We start from the raw sequence: 18508 nt of genomic DNA on the forward strand, positions 1-18508 counted from the left end.
TAATAAATTAACAGATAAGGATAGGATGATAAAAATTATCAGTAATTGAAAACGTTTTTGCATGAATTATGGAATAAATTACATCATATTTTTTATTTGTGTAATTTTTTCATCAGATGTCACAAAAAATGAATCATTCAGCAGAAATCATGCGACGTAATAAAAAAAAAAACTTTTATAATTAATAAAAATATTAATTTTAAAGTAAAAAAATATTTTTTTGTCCCAGTATTTTGAAAAAATTGTCAGATTTTTTACTTTAAAAATTTCTTACAAAATAAAAATTTTTATTTTATTTTACAAATAAAATAAGTAAATTTGTGACTGAAAAAAATAAATTCTCTTTAATAAAAATCCTTTAATGCATAAAAATTTCTTTGTATCAATAAAAAAAAAAAATGTTCTTTATTTATTATATTATAAATCATAGTATTTTCCAACGACCTATTCTTCATCGACAATAAAATTAAGGATCCTATTGTAATGTCGACTGTTTACAGTATTAATTTCAGTAATTTATCAGAACAAGAATGGTACAAATATAAATTTACGGTCACGGTATAGAAAAGTGATTGTTGGTTGTTGGATCCCAGGTACATTCGCGTGGCAGGTACGACGAGCTACGAGTAAAACCGAGATCAAACGAGCAGAAGGATCTAAGCGGCAGTTGAGCGCGGAACCTCGTGCTGTTGGTGTCGTGTGTTATCAGTGATTATTAAGGAAACAATACAAAAACTCTTAGTAAGTAACTTGCAATCAATTGCACTAGTAATAATAAAATTAAATTTAAAATAATTTCAGGAAGAAATACTAATTAATTACTTACTTTTGAATCTTTTTAAAACGGTTCTCAACTATCCGTTTTTGGTCTTTAGTCTTTGTTATGACTAATGATTCCGAGACACCTGTACCGAAACGCTTGTCAAGGAGAACGGAAACTCGGATATTACATATAACATCAAAATATTATTATTTAAATTTAAATTTAAATTCTGAGGTTGAATTTTCCCTCCGAATTTCTTCCTAATTCAAATTTAAATTAGCTTCTTTTCAATCAAATATTTTATGACATTAAAGTTAGTAGTCACTAGAGAATTTTTAAATTTTATTTAACAAAAAAATGATTTTTAAAAAATTTGATTTTTAATTTTTTTAAATTTCTAAATTTCAATTTTTTTTGCCACAATTTATTTGTTAAAAAAAATTATAAAAATTATTAAATATCTGCTAAATTTATTTTTATAAAATTAAAATCTCAATAGCGAGAAATGTTTGTGATGAAACAAAAAAACTAATTGCCGATAATAAATTACTTTACTTCAATTTTTGCCATTTGTTTAATGTCGCTAACTTTTATGATAACGTCGTCATAAATTTTCTCAGCGATTTTGTCGGCAAGTTCTCCTGTTTTGTGTTTTATTTCTTTTACAGATTTTTTTTTCTCTTATTATTGCGATTAAAAAGATTAAACTAATGAAAAAATTTTTTATCTATTAAAATTTAATCCAAAATTTTGTTTAAAAAAAAACTGCTCCAATTTTTGATAATTTCAGTTTTAAAATTTTTTATAATTAAATTAATTATGAAAATTAAGTTAGCTGACATTTAGAAAATTTTTTTTCGAAAAAATGTCAATTAAAAAATTAAAAAAATAATTTCACATGTAAAAAACTTGAAAAATTATAAGTGCAATTTTTTAAAAATTATTTTTAGATGTAATTTAATTTATAAAAAAAAAGTCAAAAATTTTTGAACGTCTGCTAATTTAATTATTATAAAATAATTATTAAAAAATTCTACATGAAGAAATTTAAAAAAAATTATTAGTAGGAATTTTTTTAAATATTTTGTTATTTTTATAGACTTTTTAATCATATTTAAAAGCCAAGTTTGTTTATTTAATAAATTTTATAGCACAGAAGCTAACGTAAAGGACCGTCAATATACAATAAAGTACATAGTTAACATCTAGGTTAAACAATTTTATGAAAGAGTACAATAATATAATAGTGTATTGATTTTAAAAAAATAATGGAAAAATTTTACAAGAGTAAAACATTAAAATATAAAATTAAATTCATTAAATTTAGATTAAAAAAAAATTAGGATGCAAATTTGATTAAATTTTAACCTGAAAAAAAAAAAATCGTAAATTATTGACGAGATTAAAAATTAATTGATATGTAATTTAAATCCAAATGATATCGAGAGTACTTTCAAAATTTCACTGACACTTTCATCTAATTCATAATGAATCAAACAGACCGTCGTATCAAGAGTAGAAGTGTGTTGCTAATGATAAATAATTAAAGATTAGATATCAGATAAAAGCTAGTGAAAATATCTAATTATATTTTTAATAAATTCGTCGAATTTATGTAACAGGACTTTGCTCGCTTGGATTACTGGTCACTTGAGATTGCCAGATAATTTACTTTGCACATATTATATATCTTCTTAAATGTCTCATATTTTATAATATGACGAACAAAATACACAAACTCAGGTCGTGTCTTATCGTTCATTCGAAAAAGTACACCGACAAGTGTACACTAAAAGTTTACAGGTGCAAGACTCGTTATTTGTCACTCTTGCCTATTTTTAACATAACATGTTACCTGTATAATTAAATTATATATCAACATATAAACTCATAAAAAATAGGTATAAATTAATATCCGACCTCTAAAATAAATAATTAATTTTTTAAAAATTATTTATTCAAAAATTTTAGAGAGAATTCTTTCATTTTTCGGAATAGTTTAAAATTTTGCAGGGAATAAAATTTTCTGGAAGAGTCTAGCAATTGTTTTTTTATCTCCGCACGTAACGCACGTTATAAATCATGCATTAGATTATTATCCCCGCTAATGGGTGGCATGAGATAAAATTTTTATTAACACTTTCGAAAATTAAACGCTGTACTGAGTGTAAGCTTTCACAGCATCGGAGGTTTAAATCTTTAAATCTCACTCTAAATCACTTACAAGTCCGAAGACTATTAATTTCTCGCCGAGTACTGTCGACGGGTAATAAACGCATTCATTTATATTAATTAACTTGACCATTAAATCAAAGCACCGATTTTTTTTTTCAGCGTGATCAAAAATATTCTAAATAAATAGAAAAAAAGTTTGCGTGATAAATGATACTAAGTCTCGTTGCTGTGATCTCAATTAGCCGAGTTACAGACAACATTCAAACCAATTTCTTGCATTAGTCATTGTTGTGAAAAAATACCAAGAAGTTTATCAACACCGAGATCTCTGGCCTACATAAACAATTGTCTTATCCTTACTTCGTTCTTCATCACTTAGCCGGAGAAACAATAAACCCGGGAGAGAGATACTGATCAAAAGTCAACTACCGAAACAATTAACAAATTAATTTATCAAAAAACCGTAAAAAAAAAAAAAAAAAAAAAAAAAAAAAAATGTACATCATCCAGAAACTCTCACCTTGCACAACAAGTTGCACTTTCATTCTCATCATTATACACCTCGTATTGTCTTTATTACCATCTTTCAATGGTTAATACTCCACTAACAAATACTTATACTACTTTTGTTCTTAACTTCGTTTCATTGTTCCCCTTTATTAATAACGTCTATGCCTATTTTTTGTTCCGCCCAAATTATACGTGCTCCACTATTATATTATATATCAGCCTTACTATTACTACAGTTAGTTTTATTGTACTATTATCAATTTATAACATCGCACAATGCGTCTCACGACATCATTACGAAACAGTTTACAGCATTGTTAAGATCATTTCGTTTAATGTAATGACTATCAATTTTTTTTATTTGCTAGCCGTTCCCGCCCGCATTGCTAGACAAATTTTAAGAGATAATCGATTTAATTCATTATTTTCTGTTTTTATAATTTTAAAAAATTCTTTTACAATTTTTTTACATGTATTTTCATTCCTAATTTTTTGGTAACCGTTGCTATGGAAACTGTTGCCATGGTAACCGTTGCTAAAGTGGTTAACATAACAACGAAAAGCGACAACAATAAAAAAAACCTCACATCAACTTTTTAATAAATAAATTTAAAGGGTACCATTTAAATTAAATCAAGTGTAAATTCAAAATAATATTTTTACACAAAAAAAAATAATTTACTACAATTAAGTAAATAAAATTGAAGAACTTCGTTTTGATTTGAGTAGAAAAATTCTTAAACTAAGAAATTTTTCTTGGATTAATTAAATTTTACTTGATTCAAGTCAATTTTTTTTTCAGGGTAATATTATAGACTTTTTTATTAAAAAAAAAAATCCAAAATTTTTGTCTAGGAACAAAATGTAATACTTAAAAATAACTCGACGGCGTTTCTTTCTTCTTTGACTTGAATGATTAAAACTACTAATTTTCAATTCATCTAAAAATTTTTTTATTGAACACAGACAAGAACGTCCTTAACAATATATTGTCTGCGGACAATAAAAATTAGGCGGGTTTATTTTCGTAATTTAATCTGTGAGCTTCTTGTTTGCGATAAATATACCCATATGTCGCTCCTGCGGGTTCTTCAGCAAATGTATGCATATATATATATATATAGATATATATATATATATATATATATATATATATATATATATATATATATATATATATATATATATATATATATATATATATATATATATATATATATATATATATATTTGTGTTAGTATTTGTATTCGAGACCCTTCATACTGCATGTACGGTAATATTTTTCACATTGAGTACTTGCATAAGAGCGTGGATTTACAGCAGCAGGCAGCTAGTAAGGATTATCGCCGTCACGGCATGTGATACGATGACCGCGAAGAAGCGCGAAATAATGTTAGGTTGAATAAAAAATTAAAACAAGTATCTATGCTACACTACCAAGTGTGTAGAAATATAATATAGTATAATTTAGTAGATACAGCAAAGAGAATGAAGAAGAGAAAATAAAACCATGAAGAGGATGAAAGAAAATCCGCGTAATATAGTCCGGCTTCTCAGTTGCATGCAACCTACTTTTATCTCTTCTCTCTATAGATTTATTTAATCTATAAAGATCTAAATTAATGGCAATAATAATAAGAATAATTATTATTATTATTACTCGGCATCGATTGACAATTTAAAAGATTAATTTTAAATGAAAAGACCTTTTGCCTTTCGGCAAAACCTCAAGTACGTAAAAGGGAAAATAATTAGCGATGCGTCAGTTCATCCCACGCAAATAGAATCCGCAACATGACTCTGACCATGATCGTGCGAGAAGGTTGCACCAATTAATATTAAATGATAGTTCATTCGGAGTTTTACCGACGATGGGGGATCCTACGCATTATAAACGCATGTTACGTCGTAACTTGTATCCTCGGGTACTTATATTTTAGTTTAATACCATTCAACACTACCTCGATCGTAATATTCTATAACACCGGATTATGTATGAACAATATTAATATTGTAAATGTGTGAGTACAGAGAATAATTAAAGCTTAACTTACGTCTCGGCAATTACTTTCTCGCAGGCCAATTTAATAATTACTAAGTTAATAATTCATTATATCTTGCAATATATTATTTTTATTTTTAGTTGCAATAGAGTCTTTAATTCATCGGTTATTTTAAATTATTATGTTATTGCAATTGTACAAAATGAAGAAGAAATAATAATTTAGACTTGGAATCGAACTCAAGTCTCTTTTTGAATATTTTACTGACAATTATTGAATTTAATTATGAATTATCTAAAAAATTTTATTTCTGTTTTTTTTTTGTTGAGCAATTAAAATTTTTATGAATATTGAAAAGAAGAAATTATAAAAATTCCAGATTTTTTGTGTTTGCTTAAAAAAAAAACTTCAATGATACTTTAAAAAAAAAAATAATGTCAATGATAGTAGAAACTATAAAACATATTTATAGACTTACGATTAAATAAAATACATTTATTGAACCTGATTACGGTTTATCTATATTATTAAGAGAATAAGAAAAATTTTGTTTCCGGGATAGTTACGTGATAAAATCGGTTTTTTAGTGAAATTTAGTGTCATTGCAAAGGTCTTAACTTGAATTTGTGTCTTTTCAAGGTTTCATATTATTCTCACCAATAGTTAATGTATTATGATAAATATTTAGGCTGCAATCTAGATACATAATTGAGAAATGACCTTGTATTTTGTGAAATATTGAAATTTTTAAAGATATAAGCTCATCCCGATGTTAAACTCATCGAGACCTTTTATTTGAGTACCCACATCAATTTTTCATATATTTTATATATTTATTATATATATGTATATATGAAAAATATATAAAAATACATGTGGGTACTCAAATGAAAGCTCTTGATGAGTGTAACATCAGGATGAGTTTATATTTTTAAAAACGTCAATATTTAAGAAATTACAGTGTAATTTTTAACAAAATTCAATATTAATAAAGCAAAATTTTAATTTTTTAAAGGCTGCTAGTAAATATTTAAGATGTTAGATAAAAAATAAATAAAATAAAATTGGTCTTTTGTTCTCAGCGGATCTGAATCATACTTCTAAAGTATGACAAATAGAATTCATGATTTCTATTGATAATTCTCGCCCTATCACGTCCGGTGGAAGTGGCGCGGGGACAGAAAGTATAAAATTAGGGTTTTGAAACCCGTTGAAGGAATATTAGTACAATAAATAGTGAAATGGGAAAAGTATTGTTGGACTTTGTCAGCCCAGGTGATCGAAGCAGGAAATACGTTGGGTGAGGCGCTAACAGGGAAACACGCATCGACGAGTACATTCATTCCAAACATGTCTTTGCTTGTTTATATTTATACATCCATAGATTTATAAATAAATAAATTTGGTATTACGTAAAAGCTGTTCCAGTATTCGCGAAGAATTTTTTTAATTAAAAATTAAATAACTAAGTAAAAGACGACCCCCGGGAGTTTCAGGAGCTCAGTAGGAAAATGATGGTTCGATTTGTTAGCCGGCGAGAAAGTAAGAGGTAGTCTTCTCTCCTGGTCACGGCCACTGAACTCCGGACAAGCAGTTATCCGTGAGCACCCCGCTATCACGCATCGCATGCGTATGTATATTTATGTTTATATTTAAATATACAGACGTATATGTACATATGCGTTATGCGCTTATTGTATAGTAGGCCACGCAAAACTACCACCGGTTATTTTAAAAATAAAGAAAATAACTATACTATGAGCCACTGACGCATCAGAGCTTACTCGTCGTGCTTCAAATACGTTTACGTCCTCTTTACTCTTTATTTATGAATAATGTGAGCTGTGATAGTTTACTGATTGTTAATCGAGAAGCACTTTAAGTACATTATTCAAGAAGTTTTGCGGGTACTTTCAATCATCGTCGATCTTTTCGTAACTCTATATATACACAGTAAAAAATTTTGCGTCAATGCGTCAAAAAATTTTTGTATTAAATATTTAACACTTTTATGTGTAAATTTAAGATTTATTGTGTTAAATTAACACAAAAAAGTGTTAAATATTTAACATAAAAATTTTCAACACAAAATTTTTTATGAAAATGAAGTTAGCCAACATTTCAAAATTTTTAGAAATTTTTTATTGAAAAAATTTCAATTAAACAATTAAAAAAAAAATGTCAGATAAATACTTTAAGGAATGCACAGAAAAAAAAATTTATTTGAGTCAAATAAATAAATTTGAAGAATTTCATCTTTTTGATTTGAGTAGAAAAATTCTTGAGCTGAGAAATTTTTCTTGATTTAAGTAAATTTTATTTAATTCAAGAATTTTTTTCTCGATTCAAGTTAATTTTTTTTTTTTTTTTTTTAGTGTATTTACATACTTTTTATTGTTATTATTCAACTGTGCATTTAATTAAAAAAATTATATCAAATCTTATTTTTTAGAAATTTATTTTATAAAATTAAAAAAACATTTGATTATTTTTTCAACAAAGAAGAAATTATAAAAAATTATAATTGCAATTTTTTAAAAACAATTTTTTCTGCTGATTTTAAATTAAAATTTAATTAAATTAAAATTAACTAAAAAAATTTTTTTTGCTTGTATGAAAAATGATTTTAAAAGATTCAAAATATTAAATTTAAAGTAAATAAATGAGAAGAAATAGTCAGAACAATTTAAAGGTAAAGAGTTTTTCAATTAACGTAAAAAGAAATAATATTTAAAAAAGTTTGAAATAAAAAAAAAAATTTAACTTTAAAAAATGTTTAATGCTCATCAAAGCAATTTTCCTGGAGTATAATCTCTTATAATGTAAATTAATAACACATAAAATGTATATAATTTTCGATGCAAAAGACTCGAATCAACACTTAATGAAATCCTCATAAAAAAAATTCAAAACCGCTACAATTACATGTTTTTATTTAATAAATAAAGCATAAAGACTGCGCATCATGATGTATTGCTTGGTATACTGAGTACACTGAGCAATAAAGGGTTCTTGAAGCTAAATTACTTTCATTAGAAAACTGTCCAGTAGCCTCTGACAACTAAAAAGAATCTTACAACAGCTGGTAGTTACGACTAGTCGGGTACAACGAATATAAAGACGAACAAAAAAAGTACAACAAAGAAAATGAAATAATAAAACAAGGTGAATGAACTGTTGGTAAATATTTAACCCTATTTATTTTTTAAATATTTTCCAACTCGATCTTCTTGATCTCGTCTGCTCTGTTTAAATTTATATTACACAACAGGAAATATTTTATGTATTAAATTTTAAAATTTCTTCTGAATTTTCGATAAAAATTTCGAGGTTTTTGACCTGTAATAAAATAGTAAGTTTATTTAATAGAATGAAAACCCAAAAAGTCAACTCGATCCAGCGTGCACATAAGAATCGTTTCAGAAGTGTTTACCTGGTGGTGTTTACCGTTACGAGATCTTTAACGGGATGCAGGCGGGAGAAAGAACTAAAATTGAATACTGTAAAAAAGGAGCGGACAAAATAAGAGAACAAATAATAATAATAAAAAAACAAGGATATCTTGAACGGTGAAGAAGATTTAAATAATTACCAAGATTATACATAGAACGTTTTTTGTCTTCACGAATTAATCTCAATCTCGGAGAGTTTAATAAACTGTAACCGTATTAATTCGCCAAATGCCATGATGTCGATTTTGTAGTCAAGTCTAAGTCCTGTTCAATGCTTTTACTTATATTATGTTTGCAGTTTGCTCTTACTCCGTACTGTACGGTGAACTCCTTACATTAATGTGAAAAGTTCACCGCAAAAGTCACCTTCGTAATACAATTTAATTTCTTCCTCCTGAAAAATAAAATTCTCTTACTTATTAATGATTAATTAGTTAAACTGAAAATATAATATTCTACATACGTATACACATGAGTTACATTTACAAATAAAAAGATTATGTGGTTATGTGACATTTAGTTATCGCGATAACGAATGCGTCTTGATAAGCGACCCGTATTCGAGAATGCTTATTAATAAATTCGTTTTTTGTATTATATAGTTTTTGTTCTACTTATTATAAGTGTATGTCTTAATATCTAGTGATCTATCGGCTTTCTACGGAGAATTTCTGTAACGTTTTTCTCTTGACCAATTATTTTTCATAATAGATTACATTAGCCTTGACAATCTGCAGACTTGTCATCATACCAAGGAAAAAACAATAATAAACTCTGATACTTGCGAAGCACCGACTCGACGGCACTTTTAGTGTTTCCGAGTCGATAAAGAACTGTTTGAATTATTCTAGTCGACGTAATAAGTTTTTTAATAAGTACCACGTGTGTCTTTAATACATTGAGAAAAAAAAATAAACTTGATTAAAGAGAAAAAATCTTAAACTAAAAAAAATTCTGGAGTAAAATTAAATTTTTATATTTTAGAATTTGCTTGATTAAAAATAAATTTTTCAAAATTATTTTCTTGGTTTTTTTTTTGAAAATCAAGTTCATTTTTTTTATTAATTTTGTGATATTAAAGTCAGAAGACATTTTTATTACAAAAAAAAAATTTTAACTTGTAATTCTTTAAATTGTTTTTATAATTAATTTAATTGTCATAAAAATTAAAAAAAACGACTGTGATTTTTTATATTTTTTTTTGCAGAGTAATTACAATGGAGAACCAACAAGTATGGGTCCGGGACCAGAAAGAAGGTTTTATAATCGGTAAATTCACGGACATGGTAGACGGTGACGCATTAATTGTTCCTCTTGATCCGAAATATCCTCAACGCACGTGCCCACTCGACGAGGTATATCCAGCTGGAGAATACACCAAAGACGTCGAAGACAATTGCAAGTACACTGTGTTTACGCATTCATTTATACTCATTTTTTATGTCATTATTTAGAAATTATTTTTTTATTATTATTTAATTTTTAAACTGTTAAAAATAATTTCCTTGAAATTATTGCAAATTAATTAACAATTAAATTCCCACATTTCTTCTTGTTAAAAAATACAGGTCTTTAAATTTTTTAATAAAAATTCTTGTTAGAAAAAAAATTTATTTTTAACTAGAAAAAAATATTTTTAAAAAATTAGCTTTTGCTTGACCTAAAAAAAAAAAAAAAAAAAAAAAAAAAACGTTATTTTATATTGAGGCGAATCCTTCGAAATACTTTTTTATAACAAGACCTGTTGAATAATACAATAAGTTTGAAATAAGAACAAAAATTTCTGTTGATAAGTTAAAATTATAATGCATTACTCGAATAAATTAGTGTAATTATCACATAATTAACAAAAGAGAACAAGCTGATTTGAAAAAGAAATCAATGAGCATTTAAAACTGGCCTGCTGGCTATTGAGAAATAAATATGAAGAAATAAATGAAGTAATAAATATTTTTAGGTGCCCTGATGTACCTGAATGAGGCGACTCTCCTCAATAACATACGCACTCGTTACTTCAAGGACAAAATATACGTGAGTAAAAATTTCAAAGTACTTATCCGGCTTTAGAGCTTGAATAAAAAATGCACAGAAAAAATAAAATTCTCATAGCACACCCAAGAGATCCTGTGAGAGATAATCCACTAATGTAACGAAACACAGTGAGTGATGACTTTCACATCGCTATTTATTACAACAATTATTATCATTACTTAGTTTTTTTCTTTGGTGAACGATACTTGCTCCTCTCATTAGTACGGAACTCCCACATAACCCCGGGATTTGAAGTAAAGATTACGCTCCGCGCTGAATTACGGGCAATGATTGATGATGTTTTAAATTTTTACAGAGTTACGTAGCTAATATCCTCATTGCCGTTAATCCGTACTGTCCAGTTAAAGACCTGTACTCACGACAAACTATAAAAGCTTATCAAGGAAAATCGCTGGGTGAAACACCTCCTCATGTTTTTGCTATCGGTAAGTTATGATCTTGCAAACGTCCAATATTTTTTTAGTAATAAATTCTTGCAAATATTTAGGGCCACTTAAATCAAGATTTATATCCACTTACGCATCATAACTGTTAATTTTAAGCCATAGATCTTTTTTTTTTTATTTCTTCAATTTTTATTTTTAAAATTATAACAAATTTTCAATTTTAAACAATAAAATTTGAACAATTACTTAAAAACAATATTAATTGTTATTTTTAAGCTGACAAGTCTTTTAGAGACATGAAAGTACTGAAGCAATCTCAAAGTATTATTGTGTCTGGAGAGTCAGGCGCTGGAAAAACAGAATCAACTAAATATTTACTGCGTTACCTCTGCGATTTATGGGGTTCGACTGCGGGACCAATAGAACAGAAAATTCTTGATGGTAAGAACTGCGAATTGATAAAATGGTATTTGGAAAAAATTTTAAAGTCACGAAAAATTAATGTCATTTCATTGAAATTATTATAAAATAAAAATAATGTATCACTCTTTTTTTAATAAGAAAAATTTTTTAAAATGATGAGAATCAATTTAGCAGACAATAATTAATTTAAAAAATATTTTTTTATAAATAAATTATGGCAAAAAAAATTGACATTTAGAAAATTAAAAAAGTAAAAAATGCAATTTTTCAGAAATAATTTTTCGGAGCAAATTTATTTATTAAAAAAAATAAAAAAATTATAATAGTGACAGCTAACTTTAATATTATTTAACAATCTTGAAATTGTCAGTCCTGTGTTTTGAAATTAGGCAGCCGATTATTATAATTTTAATGAAATAATGAAATAATTTTAATGAAAAACTTTTTTCTGGAATTCTGATAAAATACTTAAAAAATAAATAAATAAACAATTTATTAATTTATTCTCCAGCAAACCCAGTACTAGAAGCGTTTGGTAACGCAAAAACTAAAAGAAACAACAACAGCTCTCGATTTGGTAAATTTATGGAAGTCCATTTTGACAACAAGTGTCAAGTAGTAGGTGGTTTTATATCCCACTATCTCTTGGAAAAGTCCCGTATATGTTTGCAGAGCCCAGATGAGCGAAATTATCACATATTTTACATGATGTGCGCGGGTGCTCCAGCAGAATTACGGTCAAAACTGGGCATCACCAAACCCGACGACTTTCACTACCTAAAAAATGGATGCAGTCAGTACTTTTGTAACGAAAAATCCGAGAAGAAGCTCAATGAAGCCCAAAAATCACGGAACCACCTGGAGAAGGGAGGTCTTTCCGACCCAATTCTCGATGACGTCGACGGTTTTAGTACCGTTGATCAGGTGAGTTTTCTTTCTAATCTAATAAAATCTAAAATGAAAAAAATCAAGCTACCGCATCAATTCACATTTTACTTTTTTCCTAGGCTTTCACTCGTCTCGGGCTCACTGAAGTCGAACGAATGGAGATCTACACGATGGTAGCAGCTGTTCTTCACCTCGGCAACATTGTCTTCGAGGACAATCCCGAAGACACGCGTGGCGGCTGTAGAATCGCCGGTAGCACTGTTAAATCCGTGACAATGTCCGCCAAACTTTTAGGGGTCGATCCGGAGGAGCTCAAAGAAGCGCTGGTATCAAAAGTAATGCAGACAAGCCGCGGAGGATACAAAGGGACTGTTATCATGGTTCCCTTGAAGATATACGAGGCGAACAATGCCCGAGATGCCCTCGCGAAAGCTATCTACAGCAAACTGTTCGACCACATTGTCATGCGCATCAACAAGAGTATTCCTTTTAAAGCCTCCAGCTACTACATTGGAGTTCTCGATATCGCGGGCTTTGAGTACTTCAAAGTCAACAGCTTCGAGCAGTTTTGCATTAATTACTGCAATGAAAAACTCCAGCAATTTTTTAACGAGCGAATTCTTAAATTTGAGCAAGAGTTGTACGCAAAAGAGTCGCTGAACATCCCGAAGATTTCTTACGTCGATAATCAAGACTGCATTGACCTTATCGAGGCTAAAATGAACGGAATATTCAGTCTTCTAGACGAGGAATCAAAATTGCCTACTCAGAGCTTCGCGCATTTCACCAGTGAAGTTCATCGCACCTGGAACGGTCACTTTAGAATCACATTGCCGCGAACATCAAAGCTTAAAGCTCACCGCGAGCTAAGGGACAATGAGGGCTTTGTTATAAGACATTTTGCTGGCGGCGTTTGCTACCAGACTAATCAGTTTATTGAGAAAAATAATGACGCTTTGCACGCCTCGCTCGAAGGGTTGATTCAGGAAAGCGGCAATAATTTTTTACGCACTCAATTCGCGAATCACTCGGCCAGTCAAAAAGGTAAGCTTACCTTCATCAGCGTGGGTAGCAAGTTTAAAACACAGCTGGGTGAGCTTATGGATAAATTAAAGAGTAATGGAACTAATTTCGTTCGCTGTATTAAGCCCAATAACGAGATGGTCGATCACAGCTTTGATGGCAGCAGTATCCTCGGTCAATTACGCTGTTCTGGTATGACTTCAGTGCTTGAACTAATGGAACACGGCTATCCGAGTCGCGTTCCCTTTCAGGAGCTCTACAATATGTATAAGTCGTATCTTCCACCGGAGCTGGCTAAACTTGAGCCGAGGTTCTTCTGCGAGGCTCTGCTTCAGAGTTTGAAGCTCAATAATAAAGATTTTAAGTTTGGTATCACTAGAGTGTTTTTCAAGCCTGGAAAGTTTGCAGAGTTTGACAGAATTATGAAGTCAGACCCGGAAAATTTGAAGAAACTCGTCGCTGAGGTGAAGAAATGGCTTCTGAAATCTAGGTGGAATAAAATACAGTTTTGCGCGCTCTCGGTTATTAAGCTGAAAAATAAAATTATTTATCGGCGAAACCATCTTATCGTGATACAAAAAAATGTTAGAATGTTTATTGCTATGAAACAACACCAGCCGCGTATCAAGGGAATTATGAAAATAAAAAATTTGAAAAATCAACTGATAGAGATGCAGGAGATTGCTAATCAATTAAAAAGCGCTAGGGATAAGAGTATTGAAGATATTAAAAATTTACAGTTGGAAATAGACGTTGCATTAAAGAAGATTAAGGTAAATAGAATTTTATTGTTGTATTAAATTATTTATTGACTTATTGAAAGTTTTTTTTTTTTTAATTTATTAACTTACTAGTCAAAAATACTTTCTCTGTATCTTTTATAAATGATTAGGTAATTTATTGTAGACAAAATATAATTTAACATAATTAAAATGTTCAAAAAAATTTAATTTGAAAAAACATTGAAAAAAAATGTAATTTGAATCAAGACAAAAAATTTTTGAATCAAATAAAATTTTACTTAAGCCAAGAAAAATTTCTTAATTTAAAAATTTTTCTACTTAAATAAGAAATATGAAGTTCTTCAAAATTATTTACTTAATTCTTTAAAGTAAATTTTTTTTTCTGTACAGATGGATCAAAATATAAAAAGTACGGAAATAGAAAACCTGTACACAAAATTGAGGATCGCTGTTAACAATGAAATGACCAACCTACAAGATAAAGTACAGCAGCAAAAAGTCGAGGAGCAGAAATTACGTAAACTTCAAGCTGAGATGGAGATAGAGAGGAAAAAAAAAGCCGAGGAGTTGGCTAAGAAAAAAGAGGAGGAGGAGAATAAAAAGAAGAAGATGGACATTGAAGCGAGAAGAAAAGCCGAAGAAGAACAAAGAAAGAGACTTGAAGAGGAAGATCAAAAAGCAGCACTGAGTCTTCAGGTACGGTGTTTTACTTTTAATTATCTTCCGCTAAGTTTTTTACTGCCCGTTGTTCTATCGGGCAAAAGACTCATCTCGATAATTACTTAAGGCTCAATTGGAGAAAGAAGCTATGGAGGAGAGTCATTACCGAGAGCTCCTGGAACAGGAGCGACGAGACCATGACTTGGCTGTGCGGCTGGCTCAGGAGTCTAATGGACAAGTCGAGGACTCGCCTCCGCCTATCAGGAAGTAAGTTTCAGTAATTTTTATTATTATTATTTATAATTTTGATGATGATAAAATGAAATCGGAGTGTAAATGATCGAGCATACAATACCGATTAATTTGGTCATACAACGCTGGCAATTGCTGGTTATTTAATAGATATTACACCAAAAATTGTACAAAGATAAACCTATGTATATTCACGTTCCAATTTTTATGTAATTGCACAGTGGCTCAGACGTGCGGGTAACCACGACAAACAACAACAGGCTCAACAGGTATCAAACTTTTCAGGGTCTTGACACCAACTTAACTAATTTTACTAATTCTAATCCTTTAATTGTTTACTATTTTTTATTTATTATGATGATACTGGTTAGCTGACAACTATTAATTTTTAAAATATTTATAATAAATCAATGTAATTATTTACAAGTGCAGTACACCCTATTTTTGGCCATATCTAGACACAAAATTAACATTTTTTTATTCTGCTTGTTTTTCAGACGCATTTGTGACAAAAAAAAAATCATAAAAGAAAAAAATAAAGATTTCGACAGCTTTTTTGCCTTCAAAAGTTGAAAAAAATTTTGGCTCTCATTTTTTTGAATAAAATTTCTATTTTATCTTTTTTTTTAAGTACTTAAAAAAACGAATAATTTATAAATTTTTTTGAAAATTTGTTAAAATTGTGATAGTCAATTTTTTTTTTAATTTTTCATTTTTTTGTGTATTAAAAAAAAAAATATTTCAATAAAATCAAATAGAAATTTAGTTCAAAAAAATGAAAATTAAAATGACCCCACTTGTAAATAATTACCCAAATCAATTACAATAAAAAATTCCCACTAATAATTTTTTTTTTTAATTTTCATATTTGAAATTTTTTAAAATAACAATTTCATAGCTTTAAAATTCAAAAAAAAATTCTGTCAGTTAATTTCAGTGTCATTTATTATGATCATGAATCTATCAAGCATTAATTAATTTTTAGAACAATAGAAAAAATAAATAATTTAAAAATAAAAAAAAAAATGTACTTGAAGAAAATTAAAAAATTTTTTTTAACTCTAAAAATTAATGTATGTTTGCTAAATTCAGTCATATTTTTTCGTACTTTAATTTTATTACATGTATTATAATTTATAACATAACTCTAGTATAATTTGCATGACCTCTTATGTGTACCATAAAATTTATCTGTAAATTAACTCTTTGTTTTTTAATAAATTTTATTTTTAATAAAATTACAACTTAGGATTGAGTAATGCATGTTAAAGCTGTTCTAAACTGTATTTTATTATCAAGAACTGACTAACTTTATTGGTTTATTGAATTCAGGTCGGAGCAAGTGAGAAATCATCAAGCAATGATGGCCAATAAAAAGTACGATCTGTCAAAATGGAAGTACTCGGAATTGCGTGACGCTATCAATACTTCTTGTGACATTGAATTACTCGAGGTAAATAGAATAAAATTATTGTATATTATTTATTAAGGTAATAAATAATAAAATGTACTTGTCAATTTTCCAGGCGTGTCGTCACGAATTTCATCGTAGATTGAAAGTGTATCACGCTTGGAAGGCGAGAAATCGCAGACGTACTACAATGGATGAAAATGAACGTGCTCCGAAGTCAATTATGGAAGCGGGTATTTATTAATTTTATTTTTTTTTTTGTGTTTAATGGTATCTTAAATTACAATTATTTTATAAATTTATTGTTTTTCAGCTGCTAGATCCTCACGTAATCCACTAAAGCATCAGATAACAGAAACGTCACAGCGTTACTTCCGTATTCCATTCGTGCGTCCCAATGCTGCAGGACAGACAGAAAATCCTAATGCTGGAAGTAAGCGTGGGTGGTGGTACGCTCACTTTGATGGACAATACGTAGCAAGACAGATGGAATTACATCCGGATAAACCTCCAATTTTATTGGTAGCAGGTAATTGAGTCATTTGTTTTTGACTTATAAATTTAAATAAAATTTTGATTTAATAAATAATGAATTTTGTTAAGAATTGCACTGTAATTTTTTAAATATTGACGTTTTTAAAAATATAAGCTCATCCCGATGTTACACTCGTCAAGAGCTTTCATTTAAGTACCCACATGCATTTTGATATATTTTTCATATATACATATATATATAATATATATAATATATATAAATATATGAAAAATTGATGTGGGTACTCAAATGAAAGGTCTCGATTAGTATAATGTCGGGGTGAGCTTATATTTTAAAAAATGTCAATATTTCACAAGATACAAGGTCATTTCTTGATTATATATCTAGAGAGTACTTTCGAATCCAGCCTAAATATTTATCATATTAAATTGACTATTTATAATTGTAATTTTTTTGGATTTACAGGAATTGATGATATGCAAATGTGTGAATTAAGCTTAGAAGAGACTGGTCTAACGAGAAAACGAGGCGCTGAAATTCTCGAGCACGAATTTAACCGCGAATGGGAGCGCCACGGTGGTAAACCCTACGTAATTCCCGGTGAACGTAAGAAATGAGTTAGGTAGAAATTATTATCACGGTTTATCGGTTTATTATATATACATATATTTAATAACAATAGGTATATAATATCTTATTGTATACTTGAAACTTGGAAATTTATTTGTATGAACATAATCTTATTCATTTATATCTTCACTCTTTTTGCTTCACTCTTTATCTTATATTTTTTGTTATTAGAATTGATACTGTCAATTATTTGCGGCAACACGAGGCTGTATGTTCATATGATAGATTAAAAATTTCATAAAATTTACTATAAGTTTTCTTGTTTTATTTTTAAACAATTTTTTTGATAATCATGGAAGAAAATTTGATTGAAATCTGTAAAAAAAATTATTTTACATTGAGTTTGAAATTAAAAATTTTCAATAAAGTTATTTAAAAAAAAAAAATTATTATTTATTTTACTTTACACTCCAAAAAATATTTTATGTCCTTCCTATATTTTATTTCTTTTGTAAATATAAAATTTTAATAAAATAGTAAGTTTATTCAAAGAAGAAGCCGAAATAAATTTAAAAAAAAAAGGATTTTTTTATTCTAAATCTTTTGAATGATTAATAATAAAAAAAAAACTCAAAATTTACTAAAAAGTGTCTTAACATGAATTAAAAAATTAAAAAAAAATGAGGGAATTAAAAATAAA

General features: G+C 28.4%; 1 protein-coding gene across 2 annotated transcripts; it reads left to right on the forward strand.

The window, feature by feature from the left end:
- Nucleotides 1-597: 597 nt before the first annotated feature.
- Jar (Myosin heavy chain 95F jaguar) lies at nucleotides 598-18254 on the forward strand. Of its 2 annotated transcripts, XM_074247960.1 has the most exons (14): nucleotides 598-741; nucleotides 10112-10302; nucleotides 10862-10935; nucleotides 11252-11381; nucleotides 11619-11783; nucleotides 12277-12689; nucleotides 12773-14449; nucleotides 14810-15115; nucleotides 15207-15346; nucleotides 15553-15600; nucleotides 16664-16784; nucleotides 16858-16975; nucleotides 17056-17271; nucleotides 17704-18254. In XM_074247960.1, the coding sequence occupies exons 2-14, from the start codon at nucleotides 10122-10124 to the stop codon at nucleotides 17853-17855; spliced, it is 3741 nt and encodes a 1246-aa protein (XP_074104061.1). In that variant the 5' UTR covers nucleotides 598-741; nucleotides 10112-10121; the 3' UTR covers nucleotides 17856-18254. The 2 variants fall into 2 exon arrangements, with proteins under 2 accessions (XP_074104061.1, XP_074104062.1); XM_074247961.1 differs by lacking the exon at nucleotides 15553-15600.
- Nucleotides 18255-18508: the final 254 nt, after the last annotated feature.

Source organism: Cotesia typhae, unplaced genomic scaffold, assembly GCF_013202065.1.
Source record: "Cotesia typhae breed Kobodo isofemale line unplaced genomic scaffold, CoteBio_Ctyphae contig_5, whole genome shotgun sequence".
In the NCBI taxonomy this organism is placed as follows: Eukaryota; Metazoa; Arthropoda; class Insecta; order Hymenoptera; family Braconidae; genus Cotesia; species Cotesia typhae.

Bases quoted from the DNA above. Each gene is read 5' to 3' on its own strand.
- Jar (XM_074247960.1), top strand. From the start codon at position 10,122: ATGGAGAACCAACAAGTATGGGTCCGGGACCAGAAAGAAGGTTTTATA. The intron at 11,382-11,618 runs GTAAGTTATGAT...GTTATTTTTAAG, and splicing joins TCCTCATGTTTTTGCTATCG to CTGACAAGTCTTTTAGAGAC. The intron at 11,784-12,276 runs GTAAGAACTGCG...TTTATTCTCCAG, and splicing joins AGAACAGAAAATTCTTGATG to CAAACCCAGTACTAGAAGCG.